At 43.7% G+C, this 20779-nt stretch overlaps 3 protein-coding genes across 7 annotated transcripts; 1 reads left to right on the forward strand and 2 right to left on the reverse strand.

Annotated features, from left to right (window-relative positions):
• Window positions 1-703: 703 nt before the first annotated feature.
• On the reverse strand, window positions 704-9251 carry smarcc1b (SWI/SNF related, matrix associated, actin dependent regulator of chromatin, subfamily c, member 1b). Of its 2 annotated transcripts, XM_041956140.1 has the most exons (28): window positions 9013-9251; window positions 8512-8631; window positions 8247-8332; window positions 8078-8159; window positions 7895-7987; window positions 7640-7709; window positions 7468-7537; window positions 7311-7386; window positions 6779-6904; window positions 6479-6561; window positions 6263-6369; window positions 6093-6152; window positions 5916-5944; window positions 5682-5797; window positions 5499-5570; window positions 5289-5402; window positions 4829-4982; window positions 4595-4705; window positions 4329-4388; window positions 3943-4201; window positions 3755-3826; window positions 3595-3641; window positions 3403-3511; window positions 3163-3302; window positions 1825-1959; window positions 1489-1621; window positions 1167-1271; window positions 704-1059 (listed from the first exon to the last, which is right to left on the reverse strand). In XM_041956140.1, the coding sequence occupies exons 1-28, from the start codon at window positions 9187-9189 to the stop codon at window positions 992-994; spliced, it is 2874 nt and encodes a 957-aa protein (XP_041812074.1). In that variant the 5' UTR covers window positions 9190-9251; the 3' UTR covers window positions 704-991. The 2 variants fall into 2 exon arrangements, with proteins under 2 accessions (XP_041812074.1, XP_041812073.1); XM_041956139.1 differs by having other exon boundaries at window positions 4595-4982.
• aste1b (asteroid homolog 1b) lies at window positions 9037-15670 on the forward strand. 3 transcript variants are annotated; one of them, XM_041956142.1, is made up of 7 exons: window positions 9037-9162; window positions 9748-9998; window positions 10361-10627; window positions 10768-11735; window positions 11860-12091; window positions 12206-12398; window positions 12989-15670. In XM_041956142.1, exons 2-7 carry the CDS (start codon window positions 9761-9763, stop codon window positions 13293-13295), a joined length of 2205 nt encoding a protein of 734 aa, XP_041812076.1. In that variant the 5' UTR covers window positions 9037-9162; window positions 9748-9760; the 3' UTR covers window positions 13296-15670. The 3 variants fall into 3 exon arrangements, with proteins under 3 accessions (XP_041812076.1, XP_041812075.1, XP_041812077.1); XM_041956141.1 differs by lacking the exon at window positions 9037-9162 and adding an exon at window positions 9481-9514; XM_041956143.1 differs by lacking the exon at window positions 9037-9162 and adding an exon at window positions 9518-9536.
• klhl7 (kelch-like family member 7) lies at window positions 13612-20752 on the reverse strand. 2 transcript variants are annotated; one of them, XM_041956144.1, is made up of 13 exons: window positions 20719-20752; window positions 20015-20149; window positions 19760-19862; window positions 19034-19127; window positions 18712-18836; window positions 18364-18539; window positions 18057-18231; window positions 16862-17004; window positions 16333-16573; window positions 15886-16087; window positions 15417-15514; window positions 15077-15260; window positions 13612-14615 (listed from the first exon to the last, which is right to left on the reverse strand). In XM_041956144.1, the coding sequence occupies exons 2-13, from the start codon at window positions 20141-20143 to the stop codon at window positions 14450-14452; spliced, it is 1836 nt and encodes a 611-aa protein (XP_041812078.1). In that variant the 5' UTR covers window positions 20144-20149; window positions 20719-20752; the 3' UTR covers window positions 13612-14449. The 2 variants fall into 2 exon arrangements, with proteins under 2 accessions (XP_041812078.1, XP_041812079.1); XM_041956145.1 differs by having other exon boundaries at window positions 20684-20731.
• Between the last annotated feature and the right edge of the window lie 27 nt (window positions 20753-20779).

Here is a 20779-nt window from a genome sequence, read left to right on the forward strand (position 1 = left end):
GTGATCAGTCTAATAAATCAAATGATATTCCACTCGCTATGTTTTGAAATTATTAGTGTGATTTTTTTCATGTTTTAAAATTAAATTACAGTCAAGTAAACATCTCAACCTTTTAGTAGAGTCTCAAACAAATAAATAAATAAAAGTGGTCTATTTTCAGAGGAAGAGTAAGGGAATCTACAATTATTCTCCCTGCTTACACACACTTTTGTTTCCTCATTAACGTATTTGGATCTGGTAAACACAAGCAACCCCAGCACAATCACAGAGGACAGTCTCACCGCTACACCCTGTTGACCCAGCTGTTATTGTCATAGCCTGTGAGATATTTTTGAAGCTGGTTAAAAGCCTCATCTTTTCTAAACACATCTTTAATGAATTACTCTTCCTGTTTGTCCAGAGAATTTGTGGTGATGATATTTTGAGACACCTTAAATCACACTGATGTGCTCAAACTGGAAGCGGAGGTGGCCTGTGGATCCAGAGCTCTTGTAATGTAACTCATACTTGGCCTTATGTCTGAAACAGAGAGAGCAAACGGCTGACAAGAAGAAAACACAATAACCCAAGGAGTTCAGAGGATGTAAAGTTAATTTACCCTCACTTTAAAAATCCGACATTTTCTCACACAAACACACACACACGCACACACGCGCTGAAACAAGTTGGACTACAAAAAAAGAAACATTTAGTTTCATGTAAAACAACTTTAATGAGTTGAGTTTTCAACTCTGACGTCAGAGCACAAATATTTCACAGATATAAGACGGACTGAGCCGTTGCCAAATACACATTAACTGTGTCTATGTGCTTGTGTGACTTTCAGTCTATAAACAAATGACTACTGAAGAGTTACAGACATCAATTTCTTAACAGTTGTTCCTGAACATTTATGCCAGTGTTACATTTCTACGTGTGTGTCCTGTTTGAAAGAGGACTGGTGTGTGTGTGTGTGTGTGTGTGTGTGTGTGTGTCTTGTTTTCTGGTCAGTTCAGCTATGACTGGATGCTGGAGGACCCGGCTGAGCTGGTGCTATCCCATCAGGCTGTGAGGACGGGTCTAAGACAGTAACAGAAGAAGTTAGTGTCATCACACCTTCAGAATTTCACTCAAAAAAAGCACAAAAACAGCACTTTGAGCCTGTGGCAACAGAAAAGATTACTCACACATGCCATTGGGAGCTCCAGGGTGTCGAGGGGCCATCGCCTGGGCACTTCCTCCTCCGGGTATCATCCGGTTGGGCATGGCCTGGCCTGAAGGAGGAGGCAAGGCTAAAATGTAATGAGAGAACATCAGATGTTAAGTTTAAGAATGGACAATGATTTTACAGATCAGAAATGATTGATGAGTGACACTGGATGCATTTTACTGTGCAAATCTGTCTGATTTGTTAGTGTGTCTTTTCTTAGAGGGTGTGTGTGTGTGTGTGTGTGTGTGTGTGTGTGTGTGTGTGTGTGTGTGTGTGTGTGTGTGTGTGTCTGGTCAGACCTGAATGCTGCACCGTGTATCCCGGCTGACCCGGCTGCTCCCTCTGCTGGCGAACCTTCATCTCTGCCTGTTTGAGCTGCTCTGTGTGGAACGTCTGTCTCTCTAACAGGAGCTGCTGCCGCTGCTGCTCCAGCTGCATGACATACACACACGCATGCACACACACAATGTATTAATCACACCGGCTAGATTCGAGACATGTTGCTGTTTCTGGATGTAAACAAAATACCAAACAAATGTCAAAAACTAGCCATTAAAGCCTTTTGGGAATTTAAGCTCATACTACAGAAGGACTTAGGGTTTAGATGGGCTATAGCAGATATAATGTTCACTCACAGCCTCTTTCTCACGGTCCATGATGGTCTCAAGCTCCTCAAAGTGCCTCAGCTTGATCTCCAGCTTCTTCATCTGAGTTTCCACCAGCAGAGCCACCAGGGACTTGATCTTCCTCTCTTCTACTGCCGCCAAGTGCTGCAAAAACATGAGGCCAAAGTTAGAAGAGATATTTTAGCATTTTATCCTGTGAGACATCTGTGTGAAATTTTGTCATAACACAGAAAACATACAGCAACCAGTCATACTCAGAGAACCAACTTAAAAAAGAAAAGCCAACTTAAAGAAATGTGTTTTTAGATGTCTTCTGAAGTACCCAACAGACTCAGCTGATCTAATGGGAGGAGGGAGACTGTTCAAATGTCTGGGCGCTAGAACACCAAAAGAGCAGCTGCTTTTGGTTGCATGTGACAAGAAGGAAGGAAGTGAAAGGAAGGTAGTGGAGGGAAAGATAACGGAAGGAAAACGCCGAGGAAGAAGAGAAAATGATAAGAGGTGCGAGGAGGGTAGAATAAATTGGGTGTGACAGAGCGTGGCAACAAGGGAGAGAGAAAATAAATGAAGAGACTGAGTGGGAGAAAACCAAATCAGTCATCGGTAACTAAGTGTGGGACAACAATTGATTGAAAAACTCTACATCATGACAGAAAAACAAGTCCAACACACCACCAAAGGTTTATATTGTTGCTAGAAGCATCTTTAGTTGATGGTCATGATTGTGGGTGGGGACACCTCTCTGTCGCAGAGTCGACAAAGAGACATAGGAAAAGTGGGCTTACATTGAGACCTTAGACACCTTAGGCGGCCATATTGAATGTATGAAATTTTATGAAAAACTATAAAAAAAAACCTATAACTCCACACATATTTTTGTTTTAGAATATTTTTACATTGTTGTTTGCTTTTTAAGAGGAAACTGATCCTTAACGTCTGGCAGAACTGCCCATTTTTCAGTAGTAAATTTGTCAGCCAACTCAAGTGCCCTGATCACTGTCTTGTTAGTACATCTGATTGGGAAAATAGCTAAAAACCATCTGAGCAGATGTTGCCAAAACCAAAACATATCAAATACCTGAGCAGCCAAATCAACATATCTTCCAGCTCATATTGCTATGTGTAGCGACTTTTCAGATAATCTCTTAATCCGTCTCTCTAGATATACAGTATATCCTATGTATACTCAATTATATGTGCAAAGTCAGGTCTTAAAGTGATCTCCAAGATGGTGCCTGTCTGGGTTGGCTAGAGGACCAGTAACGCAACTTTAAAAAGCGTCTATTCAAAATGAAAAGCATTTCTTCCTGCAATTGGTCTGTTTTGAAGTTGAGGGGCGGGCTTTACCTTGGCCTTGGTGGCAGCTGAGGCCAGAGCAGCTGCCGCTGCTGTGGCAACACTGCCCTCCACCAGATCCTGCTCCATCACTCTCCCCTCATCCCCATCCCCCTCCCGCCGCCCTACGCTCTCGTCATCATCTCCCCTTCCTGGATCAGAGAGAGAATTTCTTTTAATATAGACGGACGTGCACATTTACACACATAAAGTAAATACACATAAATACAAATACTGTACATATTTATATACCGTCTCGCTCCTCTGCAAGTATATTTTCAGCAATTTCTCTTTTGACTTGTTCTCCCTCCACTTTTGCCCCAATGGGTTCCACCTTGAGCCTGTCTGCCCTCAAAGGAACCTGAAACAGGTTCACACACACTTAACGAAAGCCACAAAAACCACCAGCAGATACAATGAGCTGAGCTCCTATTGTTGCTTTACCTGATGAGAGGTGGAGTTAGTCTCGATTTTTTCTGCGTCCAGCGATTCTGAAGGACAGAGGAGGACACAATGAAAGATGCATCAGAGACAGCATAAGGAAACAGATTCACTTGTGTGTGATTATGTGCATATATACTGTATTTATACATCAGAGTCTTACCTGTTTTATTGGGCTGGTTGGACGCTTCAGAGATCTTATCCACTGAGTCCTCCTGCACTCGGGAAAACTCCTCTACAGACAGAGATGTAGAATCACTACACACATAATGTCCACACAGTATACTTGCTCAGAGTCACACCAACACCTAGGCTACACACAAATTAACCCTCCTCCCTCTGTCCTCTCACCCAGTGCGGCCTTAGCTGCTGATGACGCCACCCGTGGGTCCACCACAGATGCCAAGAAGGCCACAGTGCTCATGACGGGGTTTTCCGATTGGCTGAAAGGCACGGGCTGGTACGCCAGAGGGCCGAGGGAGGCTGAGGAGTCTTCTAGGTACGGATCTTCTATTGGCAGACGAAGGAAGTGCAAGATACACTCGTCCTGCGTTCTGGAGCCCACATGCTCAGATACTTTGTTCCAGTCATCTCTGTAGACCTCTAAAGCCTGAGAGACACAAAGAGGAAAGACAAGAAAGGCTGAGAACAAGATACAAAACTCCAGGGCTTATGTCAAGGAAAGCCATGACTTAAGATCTATGATAGGAAGCCAAAAATATTAGTGAAGGTCTTACCTCTAAAAGCAAGAGCGTCTCTTGCTCCGTCCACTCCCTTCCTGCACTCGCTCCTTTAGTCTGTGGCAGGTGTCATGGGAATTATTTAAGAATCATTCTAACTTTACAACTTTAATGTAGTTACAGAAATTTTTAAAATGCAAGACTAGTAAAATAAATGCCAACAAATAAATGTAAACTCAGACCAGTGTATGAAGCAAGATTAAAGCTGTTGAGGGATCAAAACAATATGTCTTTTTCGGTATGTTTGCATTTTGTTGGGATACCTTGGGGTGCTTCTTGGTGTAGATGTCAGTGCGCAGGCCAAAGTTCTGGCAGTCTGACGGCTTCTCTCTGCTCTTCTCTGGGAAATACAACATGTGCTGCGAGGCAGACACCTGCAAGAGTGAGAGCGAGAGGCAGAGCTGATCCAGAGGCACTTCAGACAACACAAACGTGTGTTTCAAATACATCTGTGTTGAGCAGTTATCATGTGCTCTGCATGTGTGTGAGTGTTCTACCTGCAGGGGTTTGTGTTGTAGGGGGGCTAGCCCGGACGGTGTGTCGGCAAGTACATTGAAATGAGGTGTGGGTGGGGGTCCCATGGGGAGGGGTCTGCTCTCTGCATCCACCTGGTAGTTAATCAAACCCCACTGCTCCAAAAACGCATGAACCCTGGACACAAAGTAAAGTATTTTTTCTGTCTGTTCATTTTACTGTGCTGCAGCTGTAAACTGCCTCCACCGATGAAAAAAGTTGTAAATACACTGACAAAACAGCATGTGTCACATTGTAATTAAAATCAAAAGCTGCTTTTGAACTACAGGCTCATTAAGCACACCACATACCGCATGCTCAACATTAACAGATTTCATTTGTTAACACATAAACATTACAGAGCACCCACACACTGCACCTAATTTAGCAGATGCAGCAGACACTGCATGGCAGCAGACACCCACACATGAACCACACATATACCTCATGACGGCACAGACGTCTCCAGTGAGGTTGCGCCTGCAGGACGTTGAGCTGAGGTATTCCTGGGGGTTCAGCCGGTATGTGTCAATCATGAAGTTACGGTACGCCAGGTAGCTGCAGCGTACAGGAAAGATTATGTTTTTAGCGACGGCACCTCCATTTTGTGACTTGAAAAGTAAAAAGTGAAATCTGAATGTGTGCAATACTTACATTTCTGGAGATTTGGACTTGTTCTTTCCATTGAAGAATTCAGGCAATGCACGTTTCTCTATTGAGTGAATGCTGGAATACATGGATAGAAAGGTTTTTAGGCTATGAAGTTGGGCATGTACTGAAGAAAGCTAAGTTCGAAGCCGATGCTACAAGTGTGTAAATCTGTGTATATTTATTAACCTGTTGTAATTGAACCAAGATGTGTAGCTTGGGATTATGATGTGGTGGGTTTGTTCTGTGATGTTCTCCTCTCCCTCTGACAGGCGAGGTATTTCCACTCTCCCCTCTTCGTCTTCCTAGACACACATGTACACACAGAGCAAGTGTGATAACACCGACACAAAGACACCAGCTGAGACAGACTAACCGACCCTCCTGCACCATTTTGATTGAGGAAAAAGGCGTCATATTCACCCTTCCTGGGAAGTCATCCTCCTGTTCGTCTGGAAAAAGGAAAAGTAAAGGAAGGGTAAAAACTCAAGGTGCAAGGTGGGTTTTTTTTTTCCCAATTCTTAATGTTTTAAATGGCAAGAAACGTTTTAACATGCTACACTCCTCCTTAAAAATTAGCTATAATGAGTGTAAATCTACCCAGGTCGGCCATGGTCCCTCCTTTGACAGGAGTATTCTCACTGTCCTTCTTCAGGTTGACTGCAAGAGAAGGAGACACATTAAAAATAGTTTTAAAGAAGAAATGCTACTTTACTGAATACTATTATGTGACAATTTTCTAATCACTACTTTTATTTTTAGTGTTTTACCAATCTTGGGCAGTATAACCTCCTCCATGTTGGGAACAGGGGTAGGGTCCTCCATGTCTTTGGTCAAGTCTTCCTCTGGCTCCTCCTCCGGTTGTCCACGCCTTCTTCTGTGAACACACACACAAATCGATGCTGAGACTGCACACTGAATGATGTGTCAACTGATGTCAACCCAAGACAATACCCTCCTGTTTATTTAAAACTGGTGCTTCTTACCCCTTCTTTCCTTTCTTCCTGACTTCAGAGGAGGGAGGAGAGGGGGAGCGTCTTCTCTTTTTGGAGGGGGTGGATTTGGAGTCCTGCAACAAAGGGTGGAGGGTAAATGGTGCCAAAGCAAGAATTTCAGTGTTTTCAATTGAAACATCACAGATCAAGCATGCTCACATTTTGAAAGTGACAGTCTCGGGGTTCACAGTTGTCTCCATTTCCCACGGGAAACTGTAAGATCGGCCTATCTATAATTAAGAACACCTTCCCTTCAGGGGCCCTCCAGCCTGTCTACAGCTTCACACAAACCTGGTCGTCTCGGAGGTGAATACGCTGGCGGAGAACGACTGGCACATTCCTCTCATCCACACAATAGTCTTCTTCGTTCATCCACTCATTGAAAACATCTGTGTCCAGAACCCAGCCAGCATGGACCTGGAGTGCACACCCGAACACAAAATGAGCATTAACGTGGAGCATGCTGGTTTGTCTCATTTGGTGTCCACAATGAATGCACACCACACCATATATCACCAAATACTAGCAAAATTGACTTTGGTATGTAAATCAAAAAGCTTTACCTGTCAAGCTACCTGTTGAATATTTGAAATGATATCATATGAAAGCCTCCTTTATACAAAGTTTCAGCTCTGTTCCTGTACTAAAACTTTGCCCCTGCTGTCTACCAAACTGTGAGCAAACTTAAGAGAAACATTGGAGTTGTGAAGTGTAAAATGTTGATGTATGGCTTGATATAGTAAACTTAACAGGAAACAGGGTTATATAAGTAAGTATGCAGAGCCTCTGGGGTTGCTTTTTGTATATGTGCGGCTGAACTAACCCGCCACGGCCTTTCTGAATGTGGTGGCTCTTCAACCTTTCCTTCAACATCACTTGAGGACAGCCAGCTGTCATAACTGTTGAAAAGTGAAAAGAGGCATAGTAAGTATTCTGTTTGTGTAAGAGCATCTATGTGTGCGTGCATGCTCGTGCATTACCTGTCAGGGTGCATGCCCCAGTGTACCAAGACATGTTTGTCTTTCCGCATGACGGGACGCATCCATTCATCTGAAAATAGATGTGTATGAAAAAAAATTTTATCAAGTTAAATTAGCACTAGGCATTCAAAAAGCTAACAAACACACGTGTATATGCACACATTTTACTGACCTTCCTCTGTAGAAGCAGGTGAAGGGCATATGTGGTGACTAGCGAGTGTTCGGTCCTCAGTTAGTGTACCCTGTGAAAGGACAAACGGTGACCCCAGCAGCACTAAAATTTAACTGTATTATCACATCTAGACTGGATTTCATATTCTCACGACTTTTCAAATCGTCCCAGTGTACTTCAGCCTATAAAAATCCTATCCATCTGTCCATCTAACCCGCTGTCTGCTAAACATTAATGCTCTCTGCAGCACTATACCTGGTGTTTGGTGATAATAGCTGTAAGTCTACTAGCCAGCTCCTGGTCCAGGGTAGGGTCCAGATATACCACAGGCTGTGACATACAGTTGTTCTGTGGACACACAAAACACAGAAACAAGTTCATCAGTGGCGAGTCCTCGGTGAGCTTATGTGTGTGTACTTATATGTGTATCAGTGTCACCTGGATCAGCCCTCTTTCAATGGTAACAAACATCTCAACATTCCTCTCGGTTCTGGATGGATTCTGCAAGTCAAACCTCCGCCTGTACAAGGGTGGAAGGGAAGGGAAAAAAGATGATATGAAGGATACTGCTGTGAAAATGCAAAGGCACTACAGGCCTGAAACTCACCAGCCTTGCTCAGCCTTGAACTTGTAGGCAGTGCCAAGAATGTGGCAGAGTCCAGCCCCTGGCCGCAGGTCCAAGAAGCAATGTGCCTGCAGAGAAATGGTTAAATCACCTGTTTTGTTGCTTGAATTTCATGTTTTTAACCCATCTTTCTCGCACCTTTCTCTTTAACCTTTCCAATGAGGACCACAATTGAAAGGAGCTTTGAGAATTATGGTGTTTTTATCCGCCGTTTAAGACACCATAAGATGGTGAAAGACAGACTCACAGGCAGTTTGGTGAGAGCAGGACTGGCAGCTTGTCTACCGAAGGCATCCTCTTGGAATTGGAGAAGCTGCATGGTCACTGCAGCCAGAGCCTGACACGATGGAGCATCCACCAGCACATACTGACACACACACACACACACACACACACACACACACACACACACACACACACACAAACGTTTCAATGAGTTTGAGGAGAATCTTCCCTTATTAAAATTTAATGCAACCTACGACCTACTGCATTTTACCGACAGTCTCACCAACTTCACTATTGTATTGGACTGGCTAACTTCTAGGACTTGGCCATATTTGCAATTTCCCCTTTTCTGATTCAGTTTAATTTAATATATATAGCAGTCCTTAAGTTCATCACACAATTATTGCTAGCCAGTGTAAACCTAACGTTATCCAGCATGAGACGTTTGTTTACAGTCTGAGCCATTAGACTTGCTAGCAGGGGGCGGCTAGCTTGTTGGCTAGCTTTTTAGCCAGCTACCTACCTTTTTGTAGTGCTTCCCGATCCACTGTCGGACCACCTCCAGCTGGGCTACAGTATCCGGACTCTCCCAGAACCTAGCGGACGGGCTACTGTCTTTTTTCCGGTGTGCGAATGTTCCGGAGCTGGCTTGGCTTGTCCCGGGAATCCCAAGGTTTGCCCCTCCGGACATTGTGGCCATAATAAAACGAGATTAATCTCAAACGTGAGAACAAAACTGGCTAGCGCGCTCGCTAGCTTTTGCGTTCTCGCTTTCTCTCGCGAGATGTGACGCCACTGTCGCATTTCGGCATAAGTGTTTTCTAATTTTGAATGTTTAATTCTCTTTCATTTTTAAGTGCTTTTTAAATATAATTGTGTGCTGTTTTGATACATTATATCATGTTTAAATTCTGCAAAAAAATATTGCATGAACAGCACATTACACGCCTTTGTTTACAACCCAGGGCTTTTACTTTGAAGTGTAACATTATAAGGAAATAACTGCGCAAGACATCTAAACAGAGGTAAAGTGAAGTGAGTTTGTTGGTGTGTAGCAAATTATTTATATTTAAATGCTCTAATTCAGAACTACGTTTCGACTAATTGTTAAACGAACTTAACATGCGGCCAAATCACTTGCCTTCAGTTTATATGAAATGTTTTATTGCAGTAATTTCTGTTGTCGTAGTACGTCCTACTCCAAACACCAGCACCCCTGCGAGGAACTCACTCATCTTCTCACTCCATGTTTTTCTAGACCCTGAGGTCCTATGGGTGTCCATGGTCTGACCACCTTTGTGGAGCGGCACAGAGACTTCCTCCAGGATGTGAAGTTCAGGGACAGTCGCCTGGTCATTGATGGCTGCAGTCTGTATTACTGCCTCTACTTTAACAGCGGTTTGGACCAGCGGCATGGAGGGGACTATGATGCGTTCGCTTGCCTCCTCACCCAGTTCCTCTCTGCTTTGGCAGCCTGTAACATCGAGCCGTATGTGGTACTGGATGGAGGTGAGGATGTTTTCGAATTGTAACGCCCCGCGAACTTCTTTAATTTAAGAAACTTGTCGGTAGTTTTTAAAACGATATTGTATACACATACATGTCAAAGAGGGAAATCTTCCAGATCATTTCTTATTATCAAAGCAATTCACACACACAACACTTTTTTAGTTAAATAATAGAATAAAGTAAGATGTTCTGGTCATCATAGGCAGTTCTCTGATGAATGAGTTAGATCAAACAAAAGGCAGTTTGCTCGTGTTTGTAAAACAAAAATGAGTGGGCAAGTTTATTTAAGCGTGCACCAGTCTGTTTTTCTGCAGTTGCAAGACCCTGAAACATTTCATTGATGTTTTTCTTGTGATTACAAGGGATTGACCCCAGTGACAAGAAGTTTCCCACTCTGCGTCAGCGTTTGCAGTCCAAGATAAAGGAGGCGGACAGTCTTTCTCACGGTCGCAGCGGCTCTGTTCTCCCTATCCTCACAAGACACGTCTTCATTCAGGTCCTCATCCAGGAAGGAGTCCATCTGGTCCAGTGTCCAGCTGAGGCTGACAGGGAAATCGCATGTTTGGCTCGCCAGTGGAACTGCCCAGTTCTGACCAATGACAGTGACTTTTATATCTTTCACCTGCCAGGTGTGGGTAGCAACAGGATTTTTGTAACTGTACTTCAACAAGAATCGAATAGGTCTTTGTAATGAATGGTAGTGAGAGTGTCTAGCTTGATTCTGCTGTTGTTTTACATGTTGTATATGTGCTTTGTTTTCTTATCGTAGGTGGTTACCTGCCACTCAATTTTTTCCAGTGGACCAACCTTAACGGTAAAGCCTCTCACCGCTACATCTCGGCTCGGTTCTACACCACTAACAGGCTGTGTCACTGGTTTGGGATCACGAACCATGAGTTGTTACCCTTATGTGCTGTCCTGACTGGTAATGACTATGGTGCTCCAAAAGATGGGGAAACACTCCTGGCTCTGTTAGATTTGCGTGCACCAAGGAGAGGTAGTGGCAGGGTTAAAGATAGCTTTTCCAGAATTGAGAGCCTCCTCTTCTGGCTGTCCACTTTTTCAAATCCAGCAGAGGCCCTGGAGGAAGTGAGTAGGCTAATGGGGGAAGGCAGAGATGGAGGTGGTAGAGGTAAGAGAAGGCTCAGTTTTCAGCTGAACGCAGCTATGCAGGAGTACCACAACACCCAACAAAGCTCCCTGGCTCCCTGGTTCTCTGGAGGTAAGGCAGCTCCTGGAGGGGGGATCTCTGGGCTGCCAGAGTGTCTATCGCTGGCTGCAGCGCAGGGGCTCTTGACCCCCTTGGTGGTGGATGCTTTGGTGATGCGCCGGGTCCTCCTCATTCCACAGGTGGAGAACAGCAAGCTAGCTAGCAGCCACTGTAGTGCCAGAACAATACGGCAAGCTGTGTATGGGATATTACTGCAGAGAGTCCAAGATGTCCAAGCACAGGATATAAGGGCGCAAGAAAACATCAGCCAGGATGCGAGAGGTGGGAGAGGGCGAGGGGGAAGAGGGGTGGGAGGTGGACAGGTAGGTGGAGGTTGGGGTCAGGGCATCATTTTACCCAAGCAGCAGGGTGTACATGGAGCAGCTTGTGCAGCTACAGTTCAGGCTCAGGGCTGTGGCGTCCCCATCTGTGTAGAGGAGTACGACCGTATGGATCTGAACTTGAAGAAAAACCAAGAAGAGGCACGTCCGCCCAGAACCCCCCTGCGTCTGGATACACTCAGCCAGGTAAACATAATAATGTATGTTTTCTCTGATTGCAACAATTTTGCTTCACCGTCTGGGAATTTTTGTTTTTTAAAAGAAACTTTTCAAGTCACATTTCCCAGTGTTCTCCCTTACTGTCATCCAGGCTCCTGTGGCAGTTCGTCTTGGTGTTCTGTTGGATGTCTTGGGGGTGAAGGAGTCTGCCCTGGTGCCTTTTCCTCTCCACCTGAGGCTGGCTGTAGCAGTGACAGGCTTCTGGCTGCGAGAGGCTATACCAACACCCTCGCAGCTCCAGCTCCAGGCTTTGGTGCTGGGCATGGTTTATGGAGAGCTGTCCTTGAACATGCAGCCTGGAGCTTCCCACTGCCAACATGCTGGTTAGTTGTACTTTTGTAACATGTTACAAAACACTTAAATGTATTTCAGCAAGAAGGCAAACAGTTATCTATCCCATATGATCTAAAACCCTTCGCCGCTGTTTATTGTCCTAGTCCCACAGCTGAACTGGGCTGCAGAGCGCAAGGTGTGGGCAGGGCTGGATCAACTTCGTGTGAGGCCAGGGGAAAGACGAGGCTTGGATCTCGGAGTAGCTCACGGTTTCTGCCAGTGGCAGGCCTGCCTCTGGAGTGCACTATGTCTCAATCAGCTATTGCTGTTGCCATTGCCTGAACCCCTGCTAGCATGGTAAGGCTCAGTGACACGAAAGAGGAGAGATAATATACGGCTTGCATTTTCCGCCTATGAGAACTAGAGTGACAGCCGTCGACCATTTTCATCATCGATTAATCTGTCAGTTATTTCTTTGATTGTTTAGGCCATAAACTGTCAGAAAGTAGTGAAATGCCCGGTGACATCATCTAACTGCTTGTTTTACCTGAACGACAGCTCACGAGACTGTTCAGATATTCAATATACTGTCATGCAAAACAGAGAAAAGTAGCAAAAATTCACATTATTAAATCTGGAACTGACAAATATTTGCTGGTAATAATCATCTGAAGTGACACCATGACAATCAGTCATTCACCTAGAGATTTGGTTCACCACACTTCCAAGGAGTCTTCCTCACTGTCATGAGTGAGGAAGACTCCTCAGTGGTCATGCACTTAGTTATATTTCTGCTTACAGAGATTTTGAGATATTTGTCTCCATTCACCTCCATTATATTGGGGTAATAACATTTAAAAATATTGGCAGATGCCAACATGGGGAAGTGAGAAAAAGTTTATTTTCTAACTTGGTTGCCCCCCTCTCCCTCTGTGTGTATGTTTTAGGTTGTTCAGTGGTACCCTGGTGCATGGCCTCCTTAGGTATCTGAAAGGGGGCCGAGCTGCTGAATCCCTCCTTGTCGGGGGTTCCCTGTCCAGACAACTGTACTCCTCCCTGCTGGATGCTGTGAGGAACTGTAAACCCCATCCTTCCTCATCGACAGCAGGGAGGAGGAAGAGAGGTGGGGGACGGGGAAGGCGAGGAAGAGGCGGAGGTGGGAGAGGAGCGTGGGGTGCGGACAGAGGCACTGGGGAGATGACCAACAAGTTTGCTCTCCTGATGAGCAAAGGAGAGTCTTATCATGATTATTGATTAGAGTAAAATGGAGAGATTAATATGAAGTATTTGCGAGGGGCCAAAACGAGGGAGGACATTCCAGAGTTTCATTAAACACCCTCAGGGAATGCTACAAATAGTCAGTGTCAAGTCAAGAGCTACACCTCTCAATGTTTACCACCGTCTAGCTTTTATAACTGTATTGCACCTATTTAACCTTCCACAGTAATATTTACTGGCCGTCTCAGATCAAGAAGTCAGATCAGTTTTCCCAAAGCACATGCTTGCCTTATTTTAGCAGATAAACAAAAGCTTTTATGAATGTCACTGTAATTGATGCAACAGATTTCAACATGACAGTTTTATTCAGTAACACCAACACAAAATTTTAAACTATGAATGTAGGGGCATCTTAATTTATAATCTCTGTTTACTAGAAAAACATAAAACAAAGAGCTACTTTATTAATGCCCTCTTTTGTATGGCAGCTAGTGTCATTCTTAATGAGCTACTCATGAAATCTTAAGTCATTTTAGTATTTGCCTTAATGCTTAGGAATTTGGTGCTCCAGTTTACTCATCTTTGTGTATTAAAAAATAGAAATTAGACTCGACATGTTTTTAAATGTCACATTCAGTGATTTTTTTTAAACTTGTAATCACATATGGCTGATAATAAAATGCAAAGCACTCTTATCAAATATATACACAACACAACCAAGATTCAACTATTAGTAAATGCAGTATATCCACACTCTGTAACAGCACGTAATTCACTTGCTACAAAAACATAATGTCAAGACAAAGAAATCAAATTAAAAAATCCGACTGTATTCGTCAGTCTTTTTGTTTTGTTTTTGGATTTTTCCTAAACCAGTCTGAGTATCCAAACTAACAACCTTCTCTCATTAAAGTCTCCTTGTCCCTTTAAATACACATTTGTGGATAGTGTCCCACTGGCACTTTAACACAAGGACCTACAATTCTGACACAGCTAACGGTTAAAGAGAAATGTAACTGCTGGACATAGTTAACAAACACCACCAAGTTACTGCCTAAATACACATAAATATTCACATTAGTATGAGCTGTCAGGTCAGGCTGCGCCTTATGTAAATCAGCGCTGTAGTCTCTGGAGACCTAGTGCAGTAGCTGTCACAACTTAATACAACACTGAATCTTCCTCTCGTCCTACGAGGATGATGAAGTTGAGGCAGATGAAGAGTCGGCAGACGCCGCGTGTGGCTGAGAGTCTATGAGGTCCATGTCTTCGTCTTCGTTGACTCCACACGTGTCGACCACGCAGATCAGGCAGCTGGTGACGGGGAACGCTCGCACCTTGCTGCAGGTCACCCACCTGCATGCACAGAGGAAAACTGATTCAGAGGCAGCATGATACAGCAATAAAAAGCCAAATTTTCAGTAATGGCATAATTAGATTCAGGGTTTAAATGACATTATTTTGTGAAGAACTGCCACTAAAATGGTGTATACAACAGTCTTTATCAGTATTTCTTTACTATTAAGGATATTGGTGATACAGGTATTATTTACATCTAATAAACACACAAAATAATTATTAGTGTAAAAATTTGAGATAATTAACAAGTAAACCAAAAACAGCCAGAGCTACAAAACTGAAAAAAAACCCCCCAAAAACTATTAGTACTGATCCAACAAACAAACAGGAGAGATGTTTGTGGTTCTGTCTGTTAAATGGTTTTAAATCTTCACACTACTGCCTACAGTACCAGTGACATCAACAACGTCTATTTATTAATTTCTTTTATTTTAGTGATATTCATTTCATACACCAACCTGTCAGTATCAGTGTGGTACTCCAGGACGTGCCCGAGCCGCCCCACACCTTGGAACCCTGCCAGCACATAGATGACCTCACCGACCGCTGCACACTTCACCGTTACGCCTCGCCACGGCATCGCCGAGGCAGCACGCCACTCATTGCTGGTGATGTCATAGTACTCCACCGAGTCCAGTCCACCTAGGAAGTACACACACTCAAAAACTGTATCATACTGAGGAATCTGGGATGGTACCCAGATATCATATGCAACTGCTACTGTGTTCAGTGGTGTTATTGCAGCGCTATTCATTCTCCAGCACTGTAGCGGTTATAGCAATATCCATTTTTTCATACCCAGTGCCCCCTGCCCTCCAACAGCATAGATCCTGTTGTCGACAACCACCAGCCCATGGTTCTTCCTAGCCTCCCTCATTCCGCACAACTCCCTCCATCTGAGGACAGAAAGATGAGAGTATAACGGAGAGCGCAAATAACTGTAGCAACACCACACAACATCATGTTGTTAAATGAAAAAAAATCTGTCAAACTATAAAGAGGGCCATTTGTTGCCATTTTGAGATGGATGGCTTTCACCAAACAACACTAATATGAATATACAGACATGTAAATAAATAAAATAATTTCTTCTCATTGTCGTTGTACTTCCCACTGTTTTCAGCCAGTACATATTAATAAGGCAACTGTCTTCCCCACATCTTCCTTTCATTATTACATCCATAAACACTGCAAACAAGCCAGTGGCCACAGAAAGTCCCAATCCTTTGGGTAGTCCAGTTCTGAGCTGAATGTTTATGCAACTCACTGTTGTGTGTTGGGGTCGTAAACCTCACAGTTGTTGAGGACCCTGCCCGACACATTGTTGCCCACCGTCCCCCCGCAGACGTAGATGAGGCCGTTGGCCTCCACTGAGCCGTGGCTGCAGCGGGCCATCAGCATGCTGGATTTCACCTGCCACGACTCTGTTCTTGTGTCGTAGCATTCGAAAAGGTCGAGGGCAGAGCTGCCTGCAGACACACATACAGTACAACACCGTGATTAAACGCATCCAGGTGACTGGCCTTTCCTGCATGAAGGATCAACAACGTAATTTTCCCCAAGAATTGTAAATCATAATGGAAGTATAAACCACACCAAACTCCAAACTTAATTTAATCACCCCATACAAGCATTCTACTGTCGCCAACCCACAAACTAGATACTTCCCCAGTCTCACATCCCACGTTCATCCCTTCCACCTCCCTGTGCTCACCCACTTCTGACCCCCCAGATGTGTAGATCTTGCCCTGGGCGGCACAGGCAGCCAGGCTGTCACGAGGTGTGGGTGGACCCAGCTTGGAGTACCAACTGTCCTTCAGGACGTTGTAGCAGTCCATGCGCTTGATGGGGAAGAGCTGTGAGCCACCCAGGATGTAGACCACATTGTCCCAGAAGACGGCTGTGGCATCCCGGCGCTTCTCAAAGGGGCAGCGGATGTCTGTCCAGCTGGTGTCCTGCATGGAAAGCCAGACTGTCACTTAAATGCTGGCAAATGTGATTTCAGTAGACTTAATTACACAAAACTATAGCTTTAATATTTGTTTCTGCAATATCTAATCTGATTAAGATTTACTGTACTGTTGAAAACACTGTAAAACCCAAGAGGTCAAATATTTTTTTCAACTGAAACCAAAAATTCAAGCTGTGAAGTTTCATATTTTAATACTGAACAAGAACAATCCAACATTTACTGACTTAACTACCTCTGTGGGTAAAATCTGTTTGCATGTGGAGCCCGGTACCTTGGGGTTGAAGTAGCGGCAGGACTGAGGCTGGGATCCTCCAAACAGAGCGATGCGGTAGTCGTGCTTCTTGCGTCGGGGTCGGCTGCTCTCTCCCAGATCCTCCCGATCCTCCAGGGACAGCAGGTGGTAGCGCATCCCACCTGGGACAAAAGCGCAGGCTGTCTTATTCTTGTTTTGTGTGTGCGTACTCCTGTCAAACCTGCAGGCCTTAGCACTAAAGCCGTTTTAACGTCAATGTGTTCTCATGAATCTCTATTATCTATATTATGAGATAATGTATGTAAAATCTATAGAAAGGACATTAAACCAGGGTGGTGGATTTAGGTGAGTTAACACCAGAGTTTCTATGGTAGTGTGCTCGTATGTTATACGTCTGTAAGCCCTGCTAAAACCCTGAATTTGACCTTTTATAATAATGAACATTTAACCTTTGACCACCATAATAGTGAAGCTAAAAACCAAAGTAATGCAACATTTTCCTACACATATTAGACATTGTCAGTCATTTCCCAGGGCTGTACCGAATGTCACTTTTTTACATTCAAAGCCACTATTGAGCTTTTAAAATGAAGCTCTGCCATATTTTATGTCATACCCCTGAAAAGAATAAACACATAAAAAATCCTCAAACAAAATCCTCAATTTGAATACAGTGATTCATTATATTAAATGAGTTAAGAGTCTTTTTTTTTAATAAATCAACTTCAATGAGTACAACTTGTCAGTTCTGTCAACATTAATACACATAAATAGACTTTTTTGGATTTAGAGCTTTGATACAGCTTCCTTGTTCAGTTTCCCGCATCTGATTGGTTACACTTCAAAAGTAACAGTCTATCAACACTGAAGGCTATTGTGCCACAGAACTGACGCACAGACATGAGCTGTTCCGGTGAGTGACCGGAGGGTAAGGCAGCCGAAGCTGAAGTTGCAAGACACATCGCAATCCTCTAAGCTAAAGCTGCAAAAACACCAAAATCAAATGATCAATCGAATGTGGATTCAGAATTCGAAATGTCAATGTTATGAACGAAACTTCGAACCATTTAGTACAGCCCTACCATTTCCTCATTCCACCAACGAGTCTTGTGTCCCTTCACATGATTATGTTACAGTCAATATTCTGTGTTTATTATGTATGTTTGGAAATTATGGTTAGTGTGTGTACGCGTTTGTCTTTCCTGCTACTCACTGATAACCATCTTGAGGCACTGTGGGTTGTCCTGGATGAGGGGCTCAGCCTGCACCGTCTTGGAGAGGAAAGTTTTGGAGACCAGTGGAAAGCGAACGCACCCCAAAACCTCCACGATGTACTGTTGTCGGTTACACACATCGTACTTCAGCCAGCGCACTGCTGCATCATAAATCTAAACACGAATGCAACGGCAAAAATGCAGGAACATGGAGGTTAAAGTAATCATAATTTGCATGTTTCACTTCACAAAAATTTGTTAAGGCACCCACATGAAATTATAGTCAGAGCCTGTGTACTTGTGTACCTGGGCCTCAGCACGGACAGTGAGTTTGTCCTGGTGCAGTAGATGTGTGAGCTGTGTGACATCCAGATGCAGGAACTCGTCCAGTTTATAGACTTCAGTGAAGTGGAGCTGGAAGAAGTCCTCTGCTGCTGCCTTCAGCTCGGGACAGTCCATACAGTCTGATAGGGTGGAAATACCTGTAAGTGGACAAGGATCAGTGGATCTAGTAAGTTATGTATTTGACAGGCCTGACCCAATTACATGTGGAAAAAAAGACTAATATTAAGACATACAAAAATGCTCTTAATTTTACATACCAAGCTCTGCAAGTGAGGTAAGACTTTACCTTGACTGTACTTCTATTCTTACCAAGGCAATTTGTTGCATCAATTTGTCCTTTGAGGAACTCCACACACATTTTCTTCACAGGCTCAATCTGGTACTGGTTGGCTGCATCGAGCAAGGACTGGACATTACTGCTGTTCACCGAGATCCTGGCACAAGCACACACACACAAACACACTTTACCATCAAAGGGGTGTTTCTGATGGAAATACGTGAAAGCAACATTTTGAGGAGGATGTCTAATCTGCAAAGTTTAGCTGCTTTTTTAAGCAGTTTTGATAAGCATCGGCAGGCCAGTGTCTTGATTTCTCACAATTTATGCTCAACTTTCAGACAAGATTCTTACCGAGCCGTGTAGATAAATTCAATCAACAGCTCAATGATCTCAGGCTCAGCACTCCTGAGCTCCACCTCATGGGACATCGACTCCATCATTCTGGCTGGAGGTGTGGAAAAACAGATAAAGAGTTAACAGAAAATAGAAACACACCAACAATATGTAGCGGCATGAAATATATTTCCTGCTATGCTTGGCGGCAGATTAGGGAGCACTGCATAATTAATAATGCATAATCCTACATATCATGATTATGGTTTAGGAAATAAATCATTTTAATATACAAACATTTTGCTTTTTGTATTTTATTATTACCTAAGAACGAATGTATTATTTTTTGGCTGAAATTAAGTTGAGAAAAGTGTGATATCTTCCTCATTAAACTATCAAGACTGATAATCAACACTTAATAATTAATAATCATAACAATATCTAAATATGTGACTGGGATTTTACCTGTAGTCCTCAATCATAGTTGACTCAGTTTCCCTTTGCTTCTTATTCGCCTTTAAATATTTAAACACTACATATACAGTGCAGTAATCACTTATAGGCATTTTTACAACACATCTATGCATTTTTGACGTCCCAAAATATAAAGTTCTAATAGAAATCCCTCTCCCCCATTGCAGCAGAGGCAATTTTCTCACGACTGTGTCCCACTTGGGCTCAGTGTATAATATATGAGGCGTGTCTGTCCTGTCCATGATCATGTGCTTCTGTGTCCACACTTACTGGTGAACATGAGGCTGAAGAAGTGGCTGGCAGCAGCCAACACTACTCTGTGGGCAGGAAAGTGTTTCCCCTGAACAACCAGGGTCACATCACAGAGAGTACCCTGAGGAAAACACACACACACACACACACACACACACACACACACAGTAAGTATCAGGACAAGGAGGAACACACACACAGACAACATTCCTCGTGTGTCCTCATCTGATAAACACTCTTGTTCTGTTGCTTTGTATTTTCTCGCTCACACACCTGTTTCCTCAGGTTGTTCATAACTCCCATGATGCTAGACAGCTGCCTGTACTCCTCTTTGGTGGCACACTTCCTCTCGCTCTTCTTCTTGGAGCTTGGTGCTTTCTCTGGAGAGGCCACCCCCGTCATGTCAGCCTGAATAATGTAACCAGTTCAGTTAAACACTTTCAGCACCACTGCCAGGAGGGTGCAGCTCGTCTCTTTGTTGTCGCTCAGCCACTGACAGTTTACTTGCTAGCAGCAGCCAGCAGTTTGTTGTGATTTCATGAAATAAAACGCCGCCAGTTTGACGACAGATTCTCCTTGAAAACTCGTAGAGAGAAGCTCACAAAGACGTAGCTGCTGTCAGGTGTAAAAATAACAATAAAACGGGTTAGCGGGATGTATTTCTTCAGCTAGACACTTAGCAGAGGTTTGCAGGGGTTGTGGTTTTCTTCTTCTTCTACGGTGTCTGCTAAAGTTGAACACACTCGCGTTCGCCCCCTATCGAGAGACGCGACAAATTACATAGTAACCTGCTAGACTGCGGAACTGATTTATCCTTTAATCGTTATCTCGTCGATCTAGTATTTTTTGGTATTCAGAACAAAAACCCTTCAGTCGTTTCTCCCTTGGAATAGCAGATTACACATTTATTATATTAACAGCAAATGAATTGATACAGCTAACCTATTCGTCTTATCCACCACGCTGCGGCAGCTCACCTGTAGGCGCACCTGTGTGTGACGTTCTTATCGGCACAATAATCCAGAAAACATAACCAGG

Source organism: Chelmon rostratus, chromosome 16, assembly GCF_017976325.1.
Source record: "Chelmon rostratus isolate fCheRos1 chromosome 16, fCheRos1.pri, whole genome shotgun sequence".
Taxonomy (NCBI): Eukaryota; Metazoa; Chordata; class Actinopteri; order Chaetodontiformes; family Chaetodontidae; genus Chelmon; species Chelmon rostratus.